The sequence below is a fragment of the Lineus longissimus genome, chromosome 19 (genome assembly GCF_910592395.1).
Source record: "Lineus longissimus chromosome 19, tnLinLong1.2, whole genome shotgun sequence".
Lineage (NCBI taxonomy): Eukaryota > Metazoa > Nemertea > Pilidiophora > Heteronemertea > Lineidae > Lineus > Lineus longissimus.
In genome coordinates, this window is record NC_088326.1 from 3,344,160 (window position 1) to 3,363,721 (window position 19,562).

Consider the following 19,562-nt stretch of genomic DNA (forward strand, 5'->3'; position numbering starts at 1 on the left):
TACACATTCAACCTTTGACTCCCATTGATAAAAAGATCTGACATTATTTTAGGATTACTATCCGTCTTTCCGCGCTTTAATCGCCTGATCCCACCAACTACCTCTTGGAATGAAATACCATGACTGGCATCACAATTACCATCCCGACAACCACTGGCGATTCCTAAATCCAGATCCCTCTTCAAGTCATTCATCTCATTTACATTGTACGACACCGAGTTATACAAACTTTTGAATTTTTCGCCAAAGAGATTACATGTAGCGTCCATGCCACTAACTCCGTCCATGCTATTTGGTTGCATAGCTCTTGTTCCCTTAACCTTCTTCACATTCTTCCAAAACTCATTTTTATCATTATTTCCGAGTGACTCGGCTAACTTATTTGCTGCAACCCTATCATGATTTGTCTTGTTTCGTTTAACTGATAGATGATACAAGGCCCTTGTATGGCGCCTTATGTCAGCGATCACCCCCAGCCGCGGCCTACCATTCTCCTTCCAGAGATTATGCCAGAACATAGCTCGTTGCCTATACTCTTTCACCTCATCGGTCCACCCGGCTCTGCCCTGGTCCTCACGTACCCCACTTTTCACATGTTTTAGAGGTATAGATTCCTCCCCAGCCGAAATGCACGCCGCAATGATCTCCTCATGAAGCCGATCAATTACCTCATTGTGCATGACACAGAATGGATCGCCGCAGCGTGTCAGGTCATCCGGGATAGCAATAACTCTCAGGTTTTCATCTAAAGCCTCTTTGTATCTCATAATGTCCTCAGGTCCTGCTTTATCCCAGTCTAGTATTTGCCTAGACTCATTTCTTACGTCCTTATTTTCATATCCAAAGACCTGAACATCAGTACTCAATATCATAGAAAGGCTGGAGTGATCTGAGGGGTTGTCAGCCCTATGCAGAGCAGTGTACTGCTCGATCCTATTAAAAACATTTTCTGAGATTATAAAATGATCCAAAAGGGATCTTGCGCCTGTGATCTTACTCTCAAATGTATATTCTACATTACATACGGCATGCGTTCTTCCACAGAACAGACTCTCCCTCTCCAAAAAGTTCAACAACGCCCTAGTATTATCTGACCCGGCCCTGCTGAAGTCGGTATTCCAATCCCCTCCAATAATAACATCATTAACATTTGACATTTCTATAATTGCAGAGATCTCTTGCAGGACACCATTAAAAATTTCAATATCTTGCCCATCAGTAGGCATGTACACATTTATCAACAACATTTCATTTTGTAAACCAGGGCTATCAACCTGCACAGCGCATACCCTCTTTGATTCCCATTGAATTGGTTTAACCAGAGTCTTTCTATACAAGGGTCTGGTCACTGGTTTCAACATCAAAGACACCGCCCGTCTCGAACGACGTGCGGTGGGACAGCGCTCTCTCGGATCACGTGGTACACCCAAGCCAACTTTTTACGCCATATCCGCCATTTTGGTTCACTCGGAACGTCATCGTCTCAATCTCTCTCACAAAAACATGTTTTTACTGCCTGAAGGATATCAAGAATCGCTTTGAGTTGCTAAAATCAAGATAGACTTTTATCTCACGGACAGTTAGGTATGTTTCAATTTGCGATATATGTTATTAGTTTTGCACCAATTGGTCATCTTTGTAGACTGTAGTTTTGACGGCGATTCGAAAAATGTCCAAATAGTTTTTTTTCTTCTCGCAGTTTTCCACATTTTTGTTGTTAGGCGTTCAGTATGATGTCGTTGTTGATTTGACTTTTTAAAAGATTCACATTGTTCTTTATGGTTTGATCTAACTTAATAATCGCGTGTGGTTAAAATTGAACCGAAAAAACTGACGTTAGAGCGGGTTTTATTCGGGTCTCCGAAAAAAAACCTAAAAAACGCCAGAAGAAAACGAAAAATTCTCGGATAGACGAAAAGTTGTTGTTAGCAGTTAGCATGTTTATCGTGCAAATTTCATTATCATAGTACATTTGCTAATTAGATATAACTGTCTTCTTACTAAATAATCAACTCTTGTACCTTTTTAAGTTTTTAATCTTGAGTTATTATTATTACAAATTGGTCCCGTTTTCCTCAAATTGGTTTTGTCATTCAGCGGTTCAGTGTGTAGAGTACCCGGATGTATATGGCTTCATGCACAGGTCATGACAGATACCAGAAAAGGTTCGATGACAGGTTGAAATAAAATGTCATGCAAAGCATCATACTCAAAAGTACTCAAATCCACTGTTGTGTTATGTGTGTGGTTTACATTACCTGCATTACTCATTATTTCTCGGCTCCCTGCAATGTATGCCATGTGTTGATAACTTTTGTAAACAATAACACAACAGCTTGTGTTGTATTTGTATTTGTTAATTTGTTTTTTAACCTAACTTAAGTAGGCCTGGGCCTTATAATTGTAATTCCTGATTTGAGTCACCTGATGAAATGAACTTATTCACTCTGTTGTTTTATTTACCAGTTGTAATTTTTGTTGTTTTGTTTACCAGTTATAAATTATGCTGTTTCACTTCTTCACTTTAGGTCTGGTTCCATCATGCCGAATAAGAAAAAGGGTTCAAGGTCCAGGTTCACACGTCCCAAGAGCAAGAAAGATGATAGGTTACCGAAGGCGTCAGTGTTAGATCCAGTTAGCGTGTTAGATCCAGTTCTCGAAAATTTCTGCAACACAGTTATGACTATGAGCACAAGGCTAGAACCGGACGATCGACCTGCTGAAGTTATATTGACAGTGCCGACTTTTTTCGAGGCTATTTCTGTTGCTGATAGTGATAGGACAACTTGAAATGAAGGACAACATTGAAGGTCCTTGATAGAATGGTTTTACTTCACTTTATGTTTCTGGTATTACCCGGTAATAAAATGTTTTTATGTAAATCAAATTGTATTGATTTTTTTACTGGTTCTGGTAATGGTACACCCGTGCTGTCTATCTCCTACGGTACGGAAAATGTGTTTATTCCAACCGCTAGATAACATTTGCTTCAGGTGAAACCAATCCCTATGACACCTGGTCAGCTGTAGCGTAGCTCCAGACTGAAACTATGACCTAAACATGTATTTCTATGACATGTCAATGTCCATGAAGAAACTTTTACCACCATTTGGACATTTTGCTATAATGATGGGAGATAAATTCAGTCATCCATACCGGGTCAAATCACATTTCACAACAGAGACGTCTACCACAGTGTTACTTTGAGAATCCTCAGTTTTAGGGGGGGGGGGGGGGTTAACAAGAAAAAGTCAAGAATGAGTTAATGCGCTTTCATTTAATATGTCAAGGACGGTTGACATTAACACTTGATCTATATTGACATCACTGATCTGGTTTGATAACACACACATCATCACAGGATTCATCAGGGCAATGTCTTACTTTCCTTCAGTCCCTTTCTCAACGCTTTTTGACCTTTCAACACCTGCTTGGTTTTTTCCTGAATAGTGTCCTTTACCGATCGCGCCAGCGAAAAACCCCTCAAGACCAGATACAACTTCACTACTTTCCTGAATAAATTCAGTTGTTGGTCATGCTCAGGAAGCAGACTTGAAAGATCGTCTAAATTAACCGGAAAATCTTGAACGACAACTCCCTTACATGACTTACAGAGTGCCAGATTAAGTTGATGTGATGAGCAGTGAAAATAGATGGCTTTCTGGTTGTCGGTTTTGGCCTGGAATTGTTTAAAAGCACCTTTATGCTTCCTAGACATATTGCCGGCACCATCATATGTTTGACAGCGACATTTTCCTGTGTCTAGGCCATTTTTGTTGTTAGTGTCTTCCTCATTCGGAACGGTTCGGAGAAACTCGGTGAGCTTCGGCGACTTACGACGTTTGCGCAAAATTTAAGAAAAAATTAAAGGGCTTCATCTGGCTCCAGTTAATTGCCCGAGAGAGCCGTGTGATCAAAGGAAAGTTGCCGGTGACCAGACCCTTGTATAGAAAGACTCTGGTTTAACACATGCATCACTATGAGCGTTCCACGCGATTGCAGCGCCACCGTGAGGCCTGCCAACCAACAAAGATTCACTTGCCATACCAGTGACACCATGAATATTAATGGTACTCCCAATTTCACTACCAAGTTTCTTAAGTTGCTCATTATACAACCAATGTTCCTGTATGAAGAGGAAATCCGCATCCTTACTAAGGTCTCTTAAATATTCATGTCTACCAGGCCCAGTACCATTACTGTTGTAAGTAGTGCATTTCAAAGTGTTCACAAGTGTAGCCAGAGTTATTGTCAGTAAAAGAATTAGGGACCTACTTATCATCAACACCTTGCTGTCTGTTTTGTTCGCGACTTTTAGACGGAACGACATACTTGCGGACCGTGACGCCCTCCGGCCACATGTCCTCACTCATGAGTTTCGGGTAGTCTGTTTTCCCGACAGTTATCCTAAATGAACAGTATGCTGAATCTGGGTGTGATAAACGTTTAACAGCACGCACATTTATGTCCTGTTCTTTGACATATTCCTCGAGATCAGACTCAACTGTGCCTTTTCTCAATCGGTACACAAACACATCCCTGGCAGGCTCCGGACCTGCTATAAGTTTATCACTGCACTTAGCTTTCCCAACGATTGCGCGACGCCTATTCATTTCACGTTTCTTTTCTCGCTGCACTTCATATCTGCCCTTTTCGAAGACATCACTGTCACCGTCAGAGCTCCTGTACTGATTTTCTGATTTACTGCATCCCCTAAGACGCAGCACATTTTTGTGAATAGGTGCGGATACGCCGCCGGACCGGGAGTCCTGCGATAGACCTTGATTGTCGTCTTTCCCACGGAAAGACTCGGACGGCAAGGTTGATGCGGCCTTGGCGTACGACTTTCCTACAGGCAGCTCTTTTGTCTCCATCCTCGTTCCGGACGGATACATGATGTGAGGCCAGCCACGACTGCCTCCCCGACGACCACGGTGACCCCTGCTACCGATACTAGCTCGCGCATTAACCAATGACATACTGCACTGCGGTGGCATATAAGAACTGTATGCGCCATTTGCTTTGGGATTCTCAGTACACGTCTCCGTCTCGCTCGATTGTATTTCACTTTCGACACACACTGCCTCCCTATCGAAGTTTGCTTCCCGTTTCTGTTCTCTCGCTGTGATATCAAAGATTTCAATAGAGTTTTTGGTAGCGACTTTCTGCACCTCCGCGAGCCTGCATTCTAGTTTCGACAGGCGATCAACTAATGAAATGTTATTTAACTCTTCGGGATGAGCACGTGGAATCTTCCCAAGATCCTCTGCGTCAATCACAAACTTCGGCAACATATCTGCAGAATCTAGCTTTTTAATAGCCTGAATAATGTCTACTGCGTTTGCTGCCTCCTCTGACCGATTTACAGAGGTCTTTCTCGTCTCTTTCTTACCCAATACACTGTTGTCACCTTTCTCCCATAACAGGTTTTTCGCACTAAGAATGTCATTCGGCGAGAAGAAACCAACCACAGCCTTTTTAATGGCATCAAATGGCCCCGAGTGGACACCATATACGATATATGCCAGAACCGGGTCACATATGGTCACTGGAGTCTGACAATCCCCAGTATGACCGTCATCTTGTTTACTAGTATTCACATCTGTCACATCATCCTTCTCGCGCTCATCATCAGCATCGCCCTCATTGCTGCCGTCACCAACCTTTGACATTTTGTGCTCGGGACTCACTTTCTTGCCATCTGGTGTCAACTTATTGAACGACCGCTTGTTGGTCGGCGTCCCAGACAACGACCAGACCGAATCGCAATCCTCTAAAGTCTTTTGAGTCGATGACGCAGCCATGCGTGACGAATGAACACATACGGATTGTCCTTAAACGTATGTATGTTCATGTATGTGCACTGTAATGCACTATGGAATTTTTAGAACGACTTGGGACATTTACAGCTCCAAAAACTCACAATCCAGGAATGAAACCTGGCAAAAGTCTATCAGATATCAGTCAGTCTCACCTACACGCTTATATCAGTCCCTACGATCACGATAGGACTTCTTGATTACTGCGATAAATTCCGATTTGGTCAGAGAACAAATCAAATACTACCGCCATTTGGCAGCCATCTTATTATCTCAATAAACTTGTTGACAGTAAGTTGATGAAATGTGGTCCTGCCAACTTCTCTGGTAATTCTTAAGGAACCGAGTCGGCATGAGTAAAAACACTTCGTTTGGATTTAGCTTATCATGTTTACATTTAATATATTTAGAGTTAGTGGTCTATTGCGTTCATGTTTATTTATGAGTTTTCGCAAATCTCCCGAAACGCCAACGTGAACGCCAGCCCAATGTTCGATCTCTTGATAACTATGTCGAACAACTGCATACGTTTGTGTTGACGTTTCGGTGGTTTGCGAAAACTCCCTATTGCAACTCCCTGGCCAATCTCCTAGTCTCGCCATCGGTAACGGTTGCTTAGTGATACTAGCACTGTTTACTAAGCCCCCCTTTTGGAGGGGCTCTTAAGATACACGTGTGTGCGGAAGTAGATAATGTAAATGAATGATGAGAAATAAAGAGAGTAACTATTGATTGTAAGCCCCCCTTTAGGAGGGGCTCTTAAGATACACGTGTGTGCGGGAGTAGATAATGTAAATGAATGATGAGAAATAAAGAGAGATTGTATATCCTACAAACAATTTTTTTTGGTATTTTTCTGAATTAACTCCGTTGAGTTTACCGATTTCTCCGCGATCTTCCGGTGGTGGTTGCTATCCCATTGGTTGAAATTAATTTAAATCTTCATGGGAATTCGCTACATCATATGCCTAAGAAATTGGCCAATTATATTAATGTTTTTATCAGAGAAATATCCGTCCTAAATAATGACAGAAAAGGGTGGTTTATTTCAATTTTGTGTCGACATGATCGAGGTCACGTGACATAAAAACAAAACAATCGCACACACCCGTCCAAAAAAGGCACTTTAAGAAAAACAAATACGTTTTTCCAGCTTAAAACCACACTGACGACTAAGTTATATTGGTCTACTGCCCAAATCTGAAGTATCAAATTGAATCACAAACTAGAACTAGCTCTATTTAGCTATAGTTGCGTGAAAAATTCCGGTGAGCGACGTACATTCTGTACCCTAGCGGCCAATAAATAAACTACTTTCAGCCGTCTGCTCCGGTCTCGTTAGGGAGTTTTTCCCAAATGTACGCGATGATGACGTGCCCCATTAACAGGACGTAACATCTATTTTAAAATGCGTTTCGAAAGTGAATGCATGAGGACAACCCATTTGTGTCGTATATCACTGGAAACGCCCGATTCCCGTGAATAAGGTCAATCACAATGTATTACATTACCAAAACAAAAACGTGTCGGAAGGAACTATATGGATGGTCCCATCGCACCCCCCCCCCCCTCCAGCAGTATGACACAGAAGGGCTAGTTGACTGTTCACCGGGGGGGTTTGGGGGGAGCTTCCCCCCCAACGCACTGGTAAAAACCTATGTCGACGGAGGGGGGTTTGGGGGGTGTCCCCCCATTGTAACAGCTGTAGTTGTTAGAGCTTGCACTTAACATATGCTCGTAGGGGGGTTCGGGGGAGCTCCCCCGACCTAAAGGGGGGCTCACTAAGTTCTTGACTTTACATATTATATCTTACAAACAATTTTTTTTGGTATTTTTCTGAATTAACTCCGTTGAGTTTACCGATTTCTCCGCGATCTTCCGGTGGTGGTTGCTATCCCATTGGTTGAAATTAATTTAAATTAATTTAAATCTTCATGGGAATTCGCTACATCATATGCCTAAGAAATTGGCCAATTATATTAATATTTTTATCAGAGAAATATCCGTCCTAAATAATGACAAAAAAGGGTGGTTTATTTCAATTTTGTGTCGACATGATCGAGGTCACGTGACATAAAAACAACACAATCGCACACACCCGTCCAAAAAAGGCACTTTAAGAAAAACAAATACGTTTTTCCAGCTTAAAACCACACTGACGACTAAGTTATATTGGTCTACTGCCCAAATCTGAAGTATCAAATTGAATCACAAACTAGAACTAGCTCTATTTAGCTATAGTTGCGTGAAAAATTCCGGTGAGCGACGTACATTCTGTACCCTAGCGGCCAATAAATAAACTACTTTCAGCCGTCTGCTCCGGTCTCGTTAGGGAGTTTTTCCCAAATGTACGCGATGATGACGTGCCCCATTAACAGGACGTAACATCTATTTTAAAATGCGTTTCGAAAGTGAATGCATGAGGACAACCCATTTGTGTCGTATATCACTGGAAACGCCCGATTCCCGTGAATAAGGTCAATCACAATGTATTACATTACCAAAACAAAAACGTGTCGGAAGGAACTATATGGATGGTCCCATCGCACCCCCCCCCCTCCAGCAGTATGACACAGAAGGGCTAGTTGACTGTTCACCGGGGGGGTTTGGGGGGAGCTTCCCCCCCAACGCACTGGTAAAAACCTATGTCGACGGAGGGGGGTTTGGGGGGTGTCCCCCCATTGTAACAGCTGTAGTTGTTAGAGCTTGCACTTAACATATGCTCGTAGGGGGGTTCGGGGGAGCTCCCCCGACCTAAAGGGGGGCTCACTAAGTTCTTGACTTTACATATTATATCCTACAAACAATTTTTTTTGGTATTTTTCTGAATTAACTCCGTTGAGTTTACCGATTTCTCCGCGATCTTCCGGTGGTGGTTGCTATCCCATTGGTTGAAATTAATTTAAATTAATTTAAATCTTCATGGGAATTCGCTACATCATATGCCTAAGAAATTGGCCAATTATATTAATATTTTTATCAGAGAAATATCCGTCCTAAATAATGACAAAAAAGGGTGGTTTATTTCAATTTTGTGTCGACATGATCGAGGTCACGTGACATAAAAACAACACAATCGCACACACCCGTCCAAAAAAGGCACTTTAAGAAAAACAAATACGTTTTTCCAGCTTAAAACCACACTGACGACTAAGTTATATTGGTCTACTGCCCAAATCTGAAGTATCAAATTGAATCACAAACTAGAACTAGCTCTATTTAGCTATAGTTGCGTGAAAAATTCCGGTGAGCGACGTACATTCTGTACCCTAGCGGCCAATAATTAAACTACTTTCAGCCGTCTGCTCCGGTCTCGTTAGGGAGTTTTTCCCAAATGTACGCGATGATGACGTGCCCCATTAACAGGACGTAACATCTATTTTAAAATGCGTTTCGAAAGTGAATGCATGAGGACAACCCATTTGTGTCGTATATCACTAGAAACGCCCGATTCCCGTGAATAAGGTCAATCACAATGTATTACATTACCAAAACAAAAATGTGTCGGAATTAGGAACTATATGGATGGTCCCATCGCACCCCCCCTCCAGCAGTATGACACAGAAGGGCTAGTTGACTGTCCACCGGGGGGGTTTGGGGGGAGCTTCCCCCCAACGCACTGGTAAAAACCTATGTCGACGGAGGGGGTTTCGGGGGTGTCCCCCCATTGTAACAGCTGTAGTTGTTAGAGCTTGCACTTAACATATGCTCGTAGGGGGGTTCGGGGGAGCTCCCCCGACCTAAAGGGGGGCTCACTAAGTTCTTGACTTTACATATTAGCGTACCTTTGCCCGAGAGCAAATTAAGCTAGTCCTCTCATTGGGAGATTGCTCCCTGGTTCAACTTTTTTTAAACGGTGGCTGTTGTGGCGGTTGTTGCTGTGAAAATCCTGTCCGTCACAGCCGTGACTGCACCTACAATTACCAGCCGAGTTTGGAAAAATAGGGTTCCACCGGTAGCGTAGTGTACACAGTGTATAATACAGGGCTCTGGCATGGCCTACACTGTGTGCAACACTGTATACATCGACTGCGGATGTCGCCTTGAGTGAGAAATTGACACTATACAGATGTATATATAATTCATCTCTAATCGCTTTTATGGACGACATCATCTTTGACTGGAGTGATTACGTTGTGTATCAGGGTTTCAATGCCTCCTCTCACGGTTTTCGTTAACCTTACACTATTCTTTCAATTTGAAAAGTATCGCGAACTCGTGTGGCGCCCTGAGCCGGCATCCAAGCGTTGCTTTGTGCCAATTTCGCTGAGGAAAAGGGACGAATGGAAATTTGACGCGAACTCCGTGTCCCTTATAGTTATTTTGGCAGGTGTGACTCAACCAGAGGATACCTTGATCGTTTACGCTTTCCGAAACCAAACATTGCGAGCAGCCTACAACTCTACCGTCAACCAATATACAACGTGCCCAACGGGTTCGTCATACTACATGGCACGTCACGAACGGCTAATGAATCTATACAACATGCATTTCACCTTTGGCTGCGCAGACGGCCTCATCAGATTGTTCAACATCTTTTTAGGACGGGTCACTTTTGATTTGACCATCCCGAAAAACGACAGATGTCGAAGACATAACTTGACTCGAATAGAGACACAGTTTTATGTGGAGAAAATTCTAGTAACGTGTCATCATAAGCGAGGAAAGGGACATTTTGATACTGTATATGACGTCGTCGAAGTAAACAAAACGATCAAATTACTTGGAGGAATGGAAGTGCCTCTAAGAAACGATGTGACTTACTCTGATTTGGAATTAACGATAGTTGGCGATGCCGTAACCATTGTTGCCGGGGTAGGGGTGTTTGGAATTTGCTTTTTCCAAAGGTTGAATAACTACAAAGAGATACGGAAATCTGTTGACCCTTTTTCAATAGTTCCGCGATCTCTCTACAATGGTTACAAACAAAAGTGGGGCCTAGATCTCAGTTTATTTGTCATTTTCTTCTTCAGAAGGATTCGAAATGATGCAGCGCTGTTCGGTACCAGAATAACTCCTGTAGTTCAGAACAGCCTCGTACCGAGAAAAAAGATGTCCGTTTTTCGTGAAATAAAAATGAAACTATTGTACGTGTATACAAAACGAACTCGAGCCGATGTGTTATTTTTCGTCCGGGGATGTCGATTGATGTTGGTGAAACCTACTAGAGGGCGTAATGAAGACACGGACGAGGTTTTATCAGTTTTATCATATTTACCTTTTTGAAATTGTGAGTTGCATTCCCGCGGGCAGTCCGTCAACCCCTGCATATGATGGGGGGACGTTTGAGTTCCGCCCGTCATGTGACTGATTTCGGAGCCTCATTAGCCTACCCAAGCAACTACATGCACATATAGATAGGACCCGGATTCGATTCCGGGTAGAAACTAAACCGGCGTGGCTTTCTATATAGGAACTTAAATTCATGGCACTTCTTCACAGCACTGCGTATGAATACATGCATATTCGCGGGTATGTTGGCTGAAAACCAACCGACCAGAAGATCGCGCTCTTGAGCCCCAAAAAGATGCGGTCATAACATTTAAGAACTGACTGTAATGATAAAACTATCCGTGTGAGGTAGATCTCTCACCCCATCATGGTCGCGTCGAGAGTACGGAACGCCGGGCCCGTCTCTTCAAAGGCGACCAATGAAGGGGAGAGGCTTATGTAACCGTTAAGGGTACATCCTCCTGAGGGTATCATCCATCGGATAATCCTGACGTCTTGAACGTCCGGAGGAGAATCCCACGGTTACGGTTAGAAAGTGTCATTTAAAGATTATGTATTTGAGATGGTATCCGCGTACGGTGGCTTGGAAAGGCCATCATATATTCTGAATGTACGAATTAACTTCTTAATACTTGAGCGTTTGACCTATGACTTAAGCACTCAACTTATAACTACTACAAAAAAATTATAAGGCGAGCTTATATGTTTTTGCTACTATAATTTATTATGCTATACTTTAATATCTCGAGCGCTCAACTTGTATCTCCAGCACTCGACTTATCTCGAGCGCTCGCTCGACGTGCGTCGGAGTATGAACTCGCCTTTAGCGAACAATTGTACTTCACAAACATAGTTTCTAAGAGGCGGAGCTACAGAGGTTTAGGGGCAGGCCGAAGTTACCAAACATGTTTTTTTTCCATGATTTCGGCCAAAAAAATTCAAAGAGGGTCCTTTTGCCCCCCTCCAAAAAGTTGGGTAAGGGCCTGTATTATCAATGTTCGTATACATTTCCTAATGTAATCGTTCTCAACACAATGGAAGTCTGTAACCTACATAAGTGACGGTCAGATGACATACATTTTTCACGCTATATTTCTTTTAAAGCATGCAATCCCCAGGTGCCGCCATTAGCAACAATGGGACACGCATCCATGCACAGCTACAAGACTGTCTGATATGTGCATATAAAAGCCATCATACTGCAGCGCGCCAATGTGCCGTGCCACATATTCTATTGATGCATTCCATTTATTGATTCTAATTCATGGACCTTCTTTTAAATGAAACTACTTTTGAGATGAATGTGGTGGCCTCCTGAAGCAAAATATTTTGAAATTATTATGACGTCATTTCTGTAAAACACTGATGAATTCTCTGTCTCCTCTTCGTTCCAGTATTCTGTCATTGTTGGAATCATCCTTTTGGTTGAAATCGTTGCCGTTATCCTTGCTGCTGTCTACTACGATCAGGTAAGAACAAATATAACGAAAAATATCGAAAAACTAACGAAAACTATCGTGAAATATCGAAAATCTAAAAAAATTAGAAATGAAAAAAATGAGACTCGAAACTTGTACTACAAATTGAGTTACTTTTACAACAATGTTTAGCTGATGTTTCTCAAAGCAAAGACATTGATGCATTTAAGCAGTAACATGACATTCTGTGCAATCATGTCTTCAGACGAAAAAAGAAATGGCCGCGTATCTAAATCTTACGATCATCGACAAATACTACGGCACTCCATTTACCTCTGAGCCGCTGTCTCTTGCCTGGGACTTTCTACATATCACAGTGAGTCGAAACCAGTGTCGTGTCGGAACAGCATCGCAAAGAGCCTCGGTATCCCTCTAATAGAGAGGTTCAGATTTCGTCCTAAGGAAGTGGTTAGACGGCCTCAGCTGTATTTTCAATCCACAAATCCAAAGTGGTCTCTCAAGGCGACGCGACCGTGTATGCGGTCAGTCTCTTGACGTTGGCTTGATACCGAGGTCTCTTGTCTTGCGTTATGTTCAGACTGACGTGTGGTTAGTGGCAAGCTTGTAGTGCATAGGTTAGAGAGTGAGGCATGGCTGTATTCATACATGTAGATGTATTCCAGTGCATTTTTCAGTTGCAGCTTCCAGAAAGAGGGCTTTGGATTGGTGGGGGATTGGACGTACGGAAGGAGATGCAAAGCTTCGCATTTTCTTAAATTTTAAGACCTGCCGGTCCGGCGAAAGCATTTACCGGATGAACCAGGATTGGACGCTTACGATTGGACGAAAAGCAGTTTCCCCTGTGCTTGTGCTTTTGCTTTTGCTTCTAGTTTGCTTGCTTGCTTGTTTTCAGGCTGTTTCGCTTGCCAAGACCTTCTTGCTCTCCACCATCTACACAGAATACGACGGAACCGCCAACTCCGCGAACGCAGTATCTTTGGCCTGGGACTACGCTCAAATCACAGTAAGTGAACTTTGATAAAGGGACTCCAACGAACTGGGACAATTTGTAGTTCGATCACCATGCCTATAGGTACCGCCAGCATCTATATTATTCCAATGTAGCTCCATTTTAACGAAGTATCACTATATGTTAAGTTAACCTGTATTTTATGTTACCAAATAATCAGTTGATTTCAAATATCGCCACGTTTTCATTTTCCTTCGCCCACTCTCCCTCTCTAGTTCTCCTGCTGCGGTCTTGACAACTACACCGATTTTGCCTCTGCCACCAACTGGAACAAAACTTCTGCAGCCGGCTCCATGGTTATACCGCCATCTTGTTGTAAAGTCCAGGACGCGAGCACCTTCCCAACCTTTACGTTGACCGACACTAACTGTCCATACAGTCCTTCCACGACCAACTCAAACTACCAGACTGTAAGTATATGTTTAAGTGGTCTTTCCATTAACCATTTTCCTCAAGCAAGAATTTGAGACTTCCGATCTCGGAAAGCCTAATTTTTGAGGATTTCGAATCTTCGCCTTGATCGGAAGAAGCGTCCTGTAGGGACTGAGAAAGTGCAACACTGAAGATCAGCTTTATAGTAAGGCTAAGATAAAAATAATTTCATAAATTGGTTTGGGAATCTTTCGTTTTGGTGTCTGGTGCTTCTCTCAATCATAACGAATTCATTTTTTCAGACTTGCTACGCTTCGCTGATGAGCTACGTCCAGACTTACTCCATCGCAATAATAGCTGTAACATCATCCGTGGCCGTCCTGCAACTAATCGTCATCATAGCTGCATGTTGCCTCTGTCGGGCCATTGGAGGGGACTCAGATACACGCGCCTAATTCTAACAGAGAAGCTTCCGCATCTAACAGTGAACTCATAACTGCATTCACCAATTTCCGAAATCAAAATCACCCGTCAGGAACTAACCCCAGATACTGCCTTCTGATTGGCTCGTTTCTAATGAGCGCGCCGCGGTCGCAGAACTCGGCACTTTTGATTGGACAATATACCACCGGAACTGCCCAAAATTCTGATTTCGGAAATCCCTGAATGGACTCCTAAAAGCATGTGTATTCTAAATCTCAACACTGTCCAAAGTGATGAGAAAAAAAACGATCCGGATTTCATCGGAAAATTGCCGTTATTTTGAATTTTCTCAGAAATCAAAAAATACTTTATGCAGTCTCCCAATAACTAACTAAACTCCGAAATATATTATTAATTGGCCAAATTTATTTTGACTGATTTTACTTGCATCGTACCAATAGAAGGGGCGTGCCCCCAAAATGTAGCGGCCACAACAAACGCATCAGCAAGCTAAATCACGTGACGAGTAAATGTCCGGATGACGTAACATCATGAGGACAGGATGTGACACATTCACATACCACGTGCTCTTAACAGAGCCAATCACGTGACATGACTCAACTCGCTGACGCGCGAAGTGTAATCCGCTAAATGTTACATAACTGCAAGGGGTCAACCACCGCTCATAAAAAATAAGCATCTGAGACACTATACAAAATGGAGGAGGAGTGGAGGAGGTGGAAAACGAAATAATTAAACAACTTGTTCGTCTCACTGCAACCTGGCAAGTAATAAAGCTCTTGCCCCTTGAAACTAGCTAGCCCCTTGAAACCAGCTTGGGACCCTAGCTAGAATCTGATTGGTCAGCCATATTCCTGGACACTCCCAGACCTGGCTGATTAGCATGTGGTGAGGGCTGAACAAGTTGGTTAGGTTATCCCACATAAAATCCATTATGTCAGTCTATTGTTTATAGTTTACATAATGAGCATTTATGCAGTCTCCCAATAACTAACTAAACTCCGAAATATATTATTAATTGGCCAAATTTATTTTGACTGATTTTACTTGCATCGTACCAATAGAAGGGGCGTGCCCCCAAAATGTAGCGGCCACAACAAACGCATCAGCAAGCTAAATCACGTGACGAGTAAATGTCCGGATGACGTAACATCATGAGGACAGGATGTGACACATTCACATACCACGTGCTCTTAACAGAGCCAATCACGTGACATGACTCAACTCGCTGACGCGCGAAGTGTAATCCGCTAAATGTTACATAACTGCAAGGGGTCAACCACCCAAGTGGCAAAGCCACACCCCACCGCAGTACCAGAAATATTTTACTTTCATTTTTAGATGATTTTTTTTTTGTTGAAAATAGTTAGCAGATGCAAGAAAATACCGTCAAAACGAATATAGAAAACTGTGGCCTTTAAGGAAACGCAAGAGTAAAGCAAATGTAAGAAGTAACAATTTAAATCAATTAAACCCACAGCTTATAGAGCCGAATTGAAATACTTGGCACTGTTTGTGTTGCTAGCCAAAATTGCTGGAGGCACCCAGGCATCTCTAAAAAGAAAAGCTAATGAGTAAGGGAGGCTAGAGCTTATCCCTAATCGTTTGATTACGTGTTAGCGATTGTAGACTACCAGGAGCCCAAGCAGGAAGCTTACTTCCGTTAGTGGAAATGAAGGGCAGCATAAATAAATAGGCTAAGCCGTGAGGTGCCTTAACTCTGTGAAAGTACTTTAAAAACCCAGATTAACGTAGTTAAGAGATTAAGGGTAACCTGCTGGAAGGCCCTAATTGGACCACAAACAGGATGCAATTATACACAGGATGTAGTTATACACAATTTGAGAATTGTAAGCTGCAGCCTAAGACTGACAACTTAAGATTAAGATTAGCCTATACTTTACATGTACTTGACAATTACCTCAAGTTGACCCTTAATTATATATACAATTGAAAGCTATAAGCTGCAGCCTAAGACTGACAACCCAAGAACCACAAATCTGACCACGAAAAATGGTATGCTTAGTGCCTAATTAATGCGTATGTATCTACGGAAGGCGTCTGAGGACCAACGCCCAAGCAGTCGGATTTGTGCATCGGATTTACCTTGCATGGCGGCATCACTGGCCGCCCCGATTCTAAAAGAATGTCCCTTGAAACGACTTGAGTCAAGCCCACAGAAATTAAGCATTGTTTTAAGAATCAGATCAAATTCCCTTCTGATTACCGGGCGGCCTGACTCTGATAAAAATAGAGGGCCTGCAATTGGCCCTCTTACTGCCATGAAACGAGTTAAAGTTGAGACCGGACATGGGGGCAAAGATGCCTGAATGTGGATACATTGAGGCCCCTGGGCCTTACTGGACTTAAAGCGCAAGATTGAAATTAAAACTTCGCTGTTGGTGGTCGAAACATCACTAAATTGTAAGCATGACGCAGTTGCTTGTGCGGACTTAGGCACCAACTCGCCAATGCGTAAAAATGCGTGAAAAGCTGTCGAAAACATGGCGGCTACAAGCCGTTGTTGGTACTGCACAGAATAAACCCTTGGAATCGAAGCCAGGAGCGTAGCTAAGATGCTTTTCGTGATAGGGAGACGAAGGTCAGCCCTAGCTTGCAGGTTTTGAGCAGCGCCCAATAGCTTTCTAACTATGAAAGAAGCAGATGGGTCAGGGTATCCCCCCCATTTCATGAAAAAACAGACTGCTGATAAATAACTGGCTATGGTCGCAGGGGCGTATTTCTGTGAAAAAAGGTATGCCACAAAAAGTGAACAGTTGGTGACAGAAAGAGGAGCCAAAGGTTGGCCGGGCAGTGACCGATGACAAAACTGTACATAAATTGACCAGGCTCGACAATAACCTTGCCTGGAAGATTCGGACAAAACTGCCCCTAACAATGTATTCAATGAATCGGTAACCTCTCGGGCAACATATCTTGTGGAATCTCCGTTGGGGAGGAGTCTAGCCAAGGGGCCAACCGACGAGCTTTGTCCACCTGAAATCGGGAAATCAGATCAGGTAAATCATTGAATTTCCCTGGAATATGCCTTGCCTGAAACCTTATGTTGAGCTCTAAGCATCTTAACACCAATTTACGCATGAGGATACTATATGTTTATGTTGCTTTGCCGACTTTAAATTTTCACAAATGAGGGATTCCATGTTACCAGCATAGTGTAAGCGAGACCCGACAGAAAAACCCTACTTCAAATAATGTAATTTCACCGGGTCATAACCGGAGAGGTAGGCACACAAGGTGTTAACTTTGACCGGGGATGGGAGAACGGAATGAGAAGCACTAATATTTAGGGTTGGATCATTAATGTTCTTTGGTCGTGGTATCACCTTGCTTTGAAGAGCCTTTTTGGGTGTAACACTTGGAGGTAGGGTGTTTACCCTTGCACTTAGCGCAAGTGTGCTGGAATTTGCACTTGGCGCCTCTGTTGCATTTGCCTGTATTTTGGTAGACAAAGCAGGTGCCTTTGGGTAAGCCGTTGGAGGCTTTGTTAGCACGAAAGGGCTGATTCTTACCGCCGGAAATGGTTTTGTCACTGGCGGAAAGATCAGAACTCCCTCTTGTATGGGCCTTCATGTACAAGGTGTGTACCACTTCCAACCAGTCAAGAGGTTCCTCTTGACGCCACTTGCGAAAATTCTCGTCATAGTAGCGCCAATCCCCTCCCTCGTGCGCAATCTCTTTCACTAATGCCGAGTACCGTACCAATTTATATACATCGTTTGGGAATTTCATCCCATAGACCGATGCGAAAACATCAAAGCACGACAACCACTGTATAAGTGACAAAGGCTTGTCTTTAGTTACTTTACCAAATGACAAGGAGATGGGCACCCCATCCTCATCTGTTGATATGACAGTTGGCTTGGGTTTGTCCTTATAGGTTTTCAAGAACTTGTGGAAATCCACATATTTCCCGGCCCAAACTTTCTCTCTGATCCTGTCGTAGACACCGTAATATAACGGACGGGCCACCGAGAGAAGAGAACCATTTATGTCTCTACCAGTGAACGACGGTTCGCCTATATCTCCCTCACCGTTAGTATTGGCGCTGCTTGTCTGGCGTTGGTTTGACAATTCCAACTGAGCTGCAGATCCTGCTGCCGACGACGGACCCTGATTCGACTGAAGCTGACTGTTCTGCATGACTCCTTGCGTGGTAGCCGATACCGCCCCCGAAGACGGACCATACTGTAACTGCGGCTGAGTACTATTGAGCGGTAATCCAGTAGCACCGAGAGACGCATTGCTGGTGGTAACATTGTTAGTCCTGGCCATCATGTCCATCATGGTGGACATAAACGTCCTCATTTCAGTAAACATAGCACTAACGTCTGTTCCGCTCGGTCCCGAATTCGTTTGGTCGTTGCGCCTCTTAGTGATTTTTTTTTCTTCTGCCTCTTGGGACCTGTTGGATTTTGGGCTGCCACTTCGGGTGCTGGCACCGGCACCAATGGAGTATCTTCCTCATCCGCTTGGCGACGTCGCTTGCTCTGTCTCGTCTTCTGTGTATTGGACGCCATGGTCTAGAAAAGAACAGCGTGATTGTTAATGTATATGAGCTTTAAGAAAACAGCATCACCACAAATTGTGCAAGTGAGGAGAGATAACTCTCAGCACACTACCGCCTCATGCAGGGTATCGAGAGCGCCCATTGATAAACAACCTAGATACCAACCCATCGGGTGTCTATTGGTTTCAAAACACAGAACACCAAGACAGGAGTACATTATATCTAAGATTGCTTTTAGTCAAATGAGAAGCAAAGATCCAACTACAGTTGAGAGCATCATAATTAACGTGCAGAGCCTGAAACTTCATGCACTATACGAACAATTGTGCAAGTGAGGAGAGATAGCCCTCAGCGCAATACCGCCTCATGCAGGGTATCGATAGCGCACACTGTCAAGTGAGAAGCAACGATCCAACTACAGTTGAGAGCATCATAAATGCGCAGAGCCTAAGACCCATACACAAGGTAGATATGTGGAGTGCCCAAGACACATACACAAGACAATGTGCAGGAATAAAGGGGGAAGATCCCTCCTAGCACAACCAGCCCATTGCAGGGTATCAAAGCCCAAACTGTTGAAACCATAACATCGCACCAACTATGGGTTCGCGATATCAAGGGCGGGCTTCAAATTGGTTGGGAGCAATGATCCAACTACAAGGGCATCATAAATGAGCAGAGCCTAAGACTCACACCCAAGGTAAACAAGCGCACAG

At 43.3% G+C, this 19,562-nt stretch overlaps 2 protein-coding genes across 2 annotated transcripts; one reads left to right on the forward strand and one right to left on the reverse strand.

The window, feature by feature from the left end:
- Positions 1–12,085: 12,085 nt before the first annotated feature.
- LOC135503408 (tetraspanin-7-like) lies at positions 12,086–14,395 on the forward strand. The gene is made up of 5 exons (XM_064796969.1): positions 12,086–12,091; positions 12,446–12,520; positions 13,383–13,493; positions 13,715–13,909; positions 14,174–14,395. The coding sequence occupies exons 1-5, from the start codon at positions 12,086–12,088 to the stop codon at positions 14,324–14,326; spliced, it is 540 nt and encodes a 179-aa protein (XP_064653039.1). The 3' UTR covers positions 14,327–14,395.
- Positions 14,396–15,697: 1,302 nt separating this feature from the next.
- LOC135503184 (uncharacterized) lies at positions 15,698–17,316 on the reverse strand (the record flags this gene model as incomplete). Its single annotated transcript, XM_064796622.1, has 1 exon — positions 15,698–17,316. A coding segment is annotated over one exon (972 nt), but the record flags the coding sequence as incomplete, so codon positions are not given.
- Between the last annotated feature and the right edge of the window lie 2,246 nt (positions 17,317–19,562).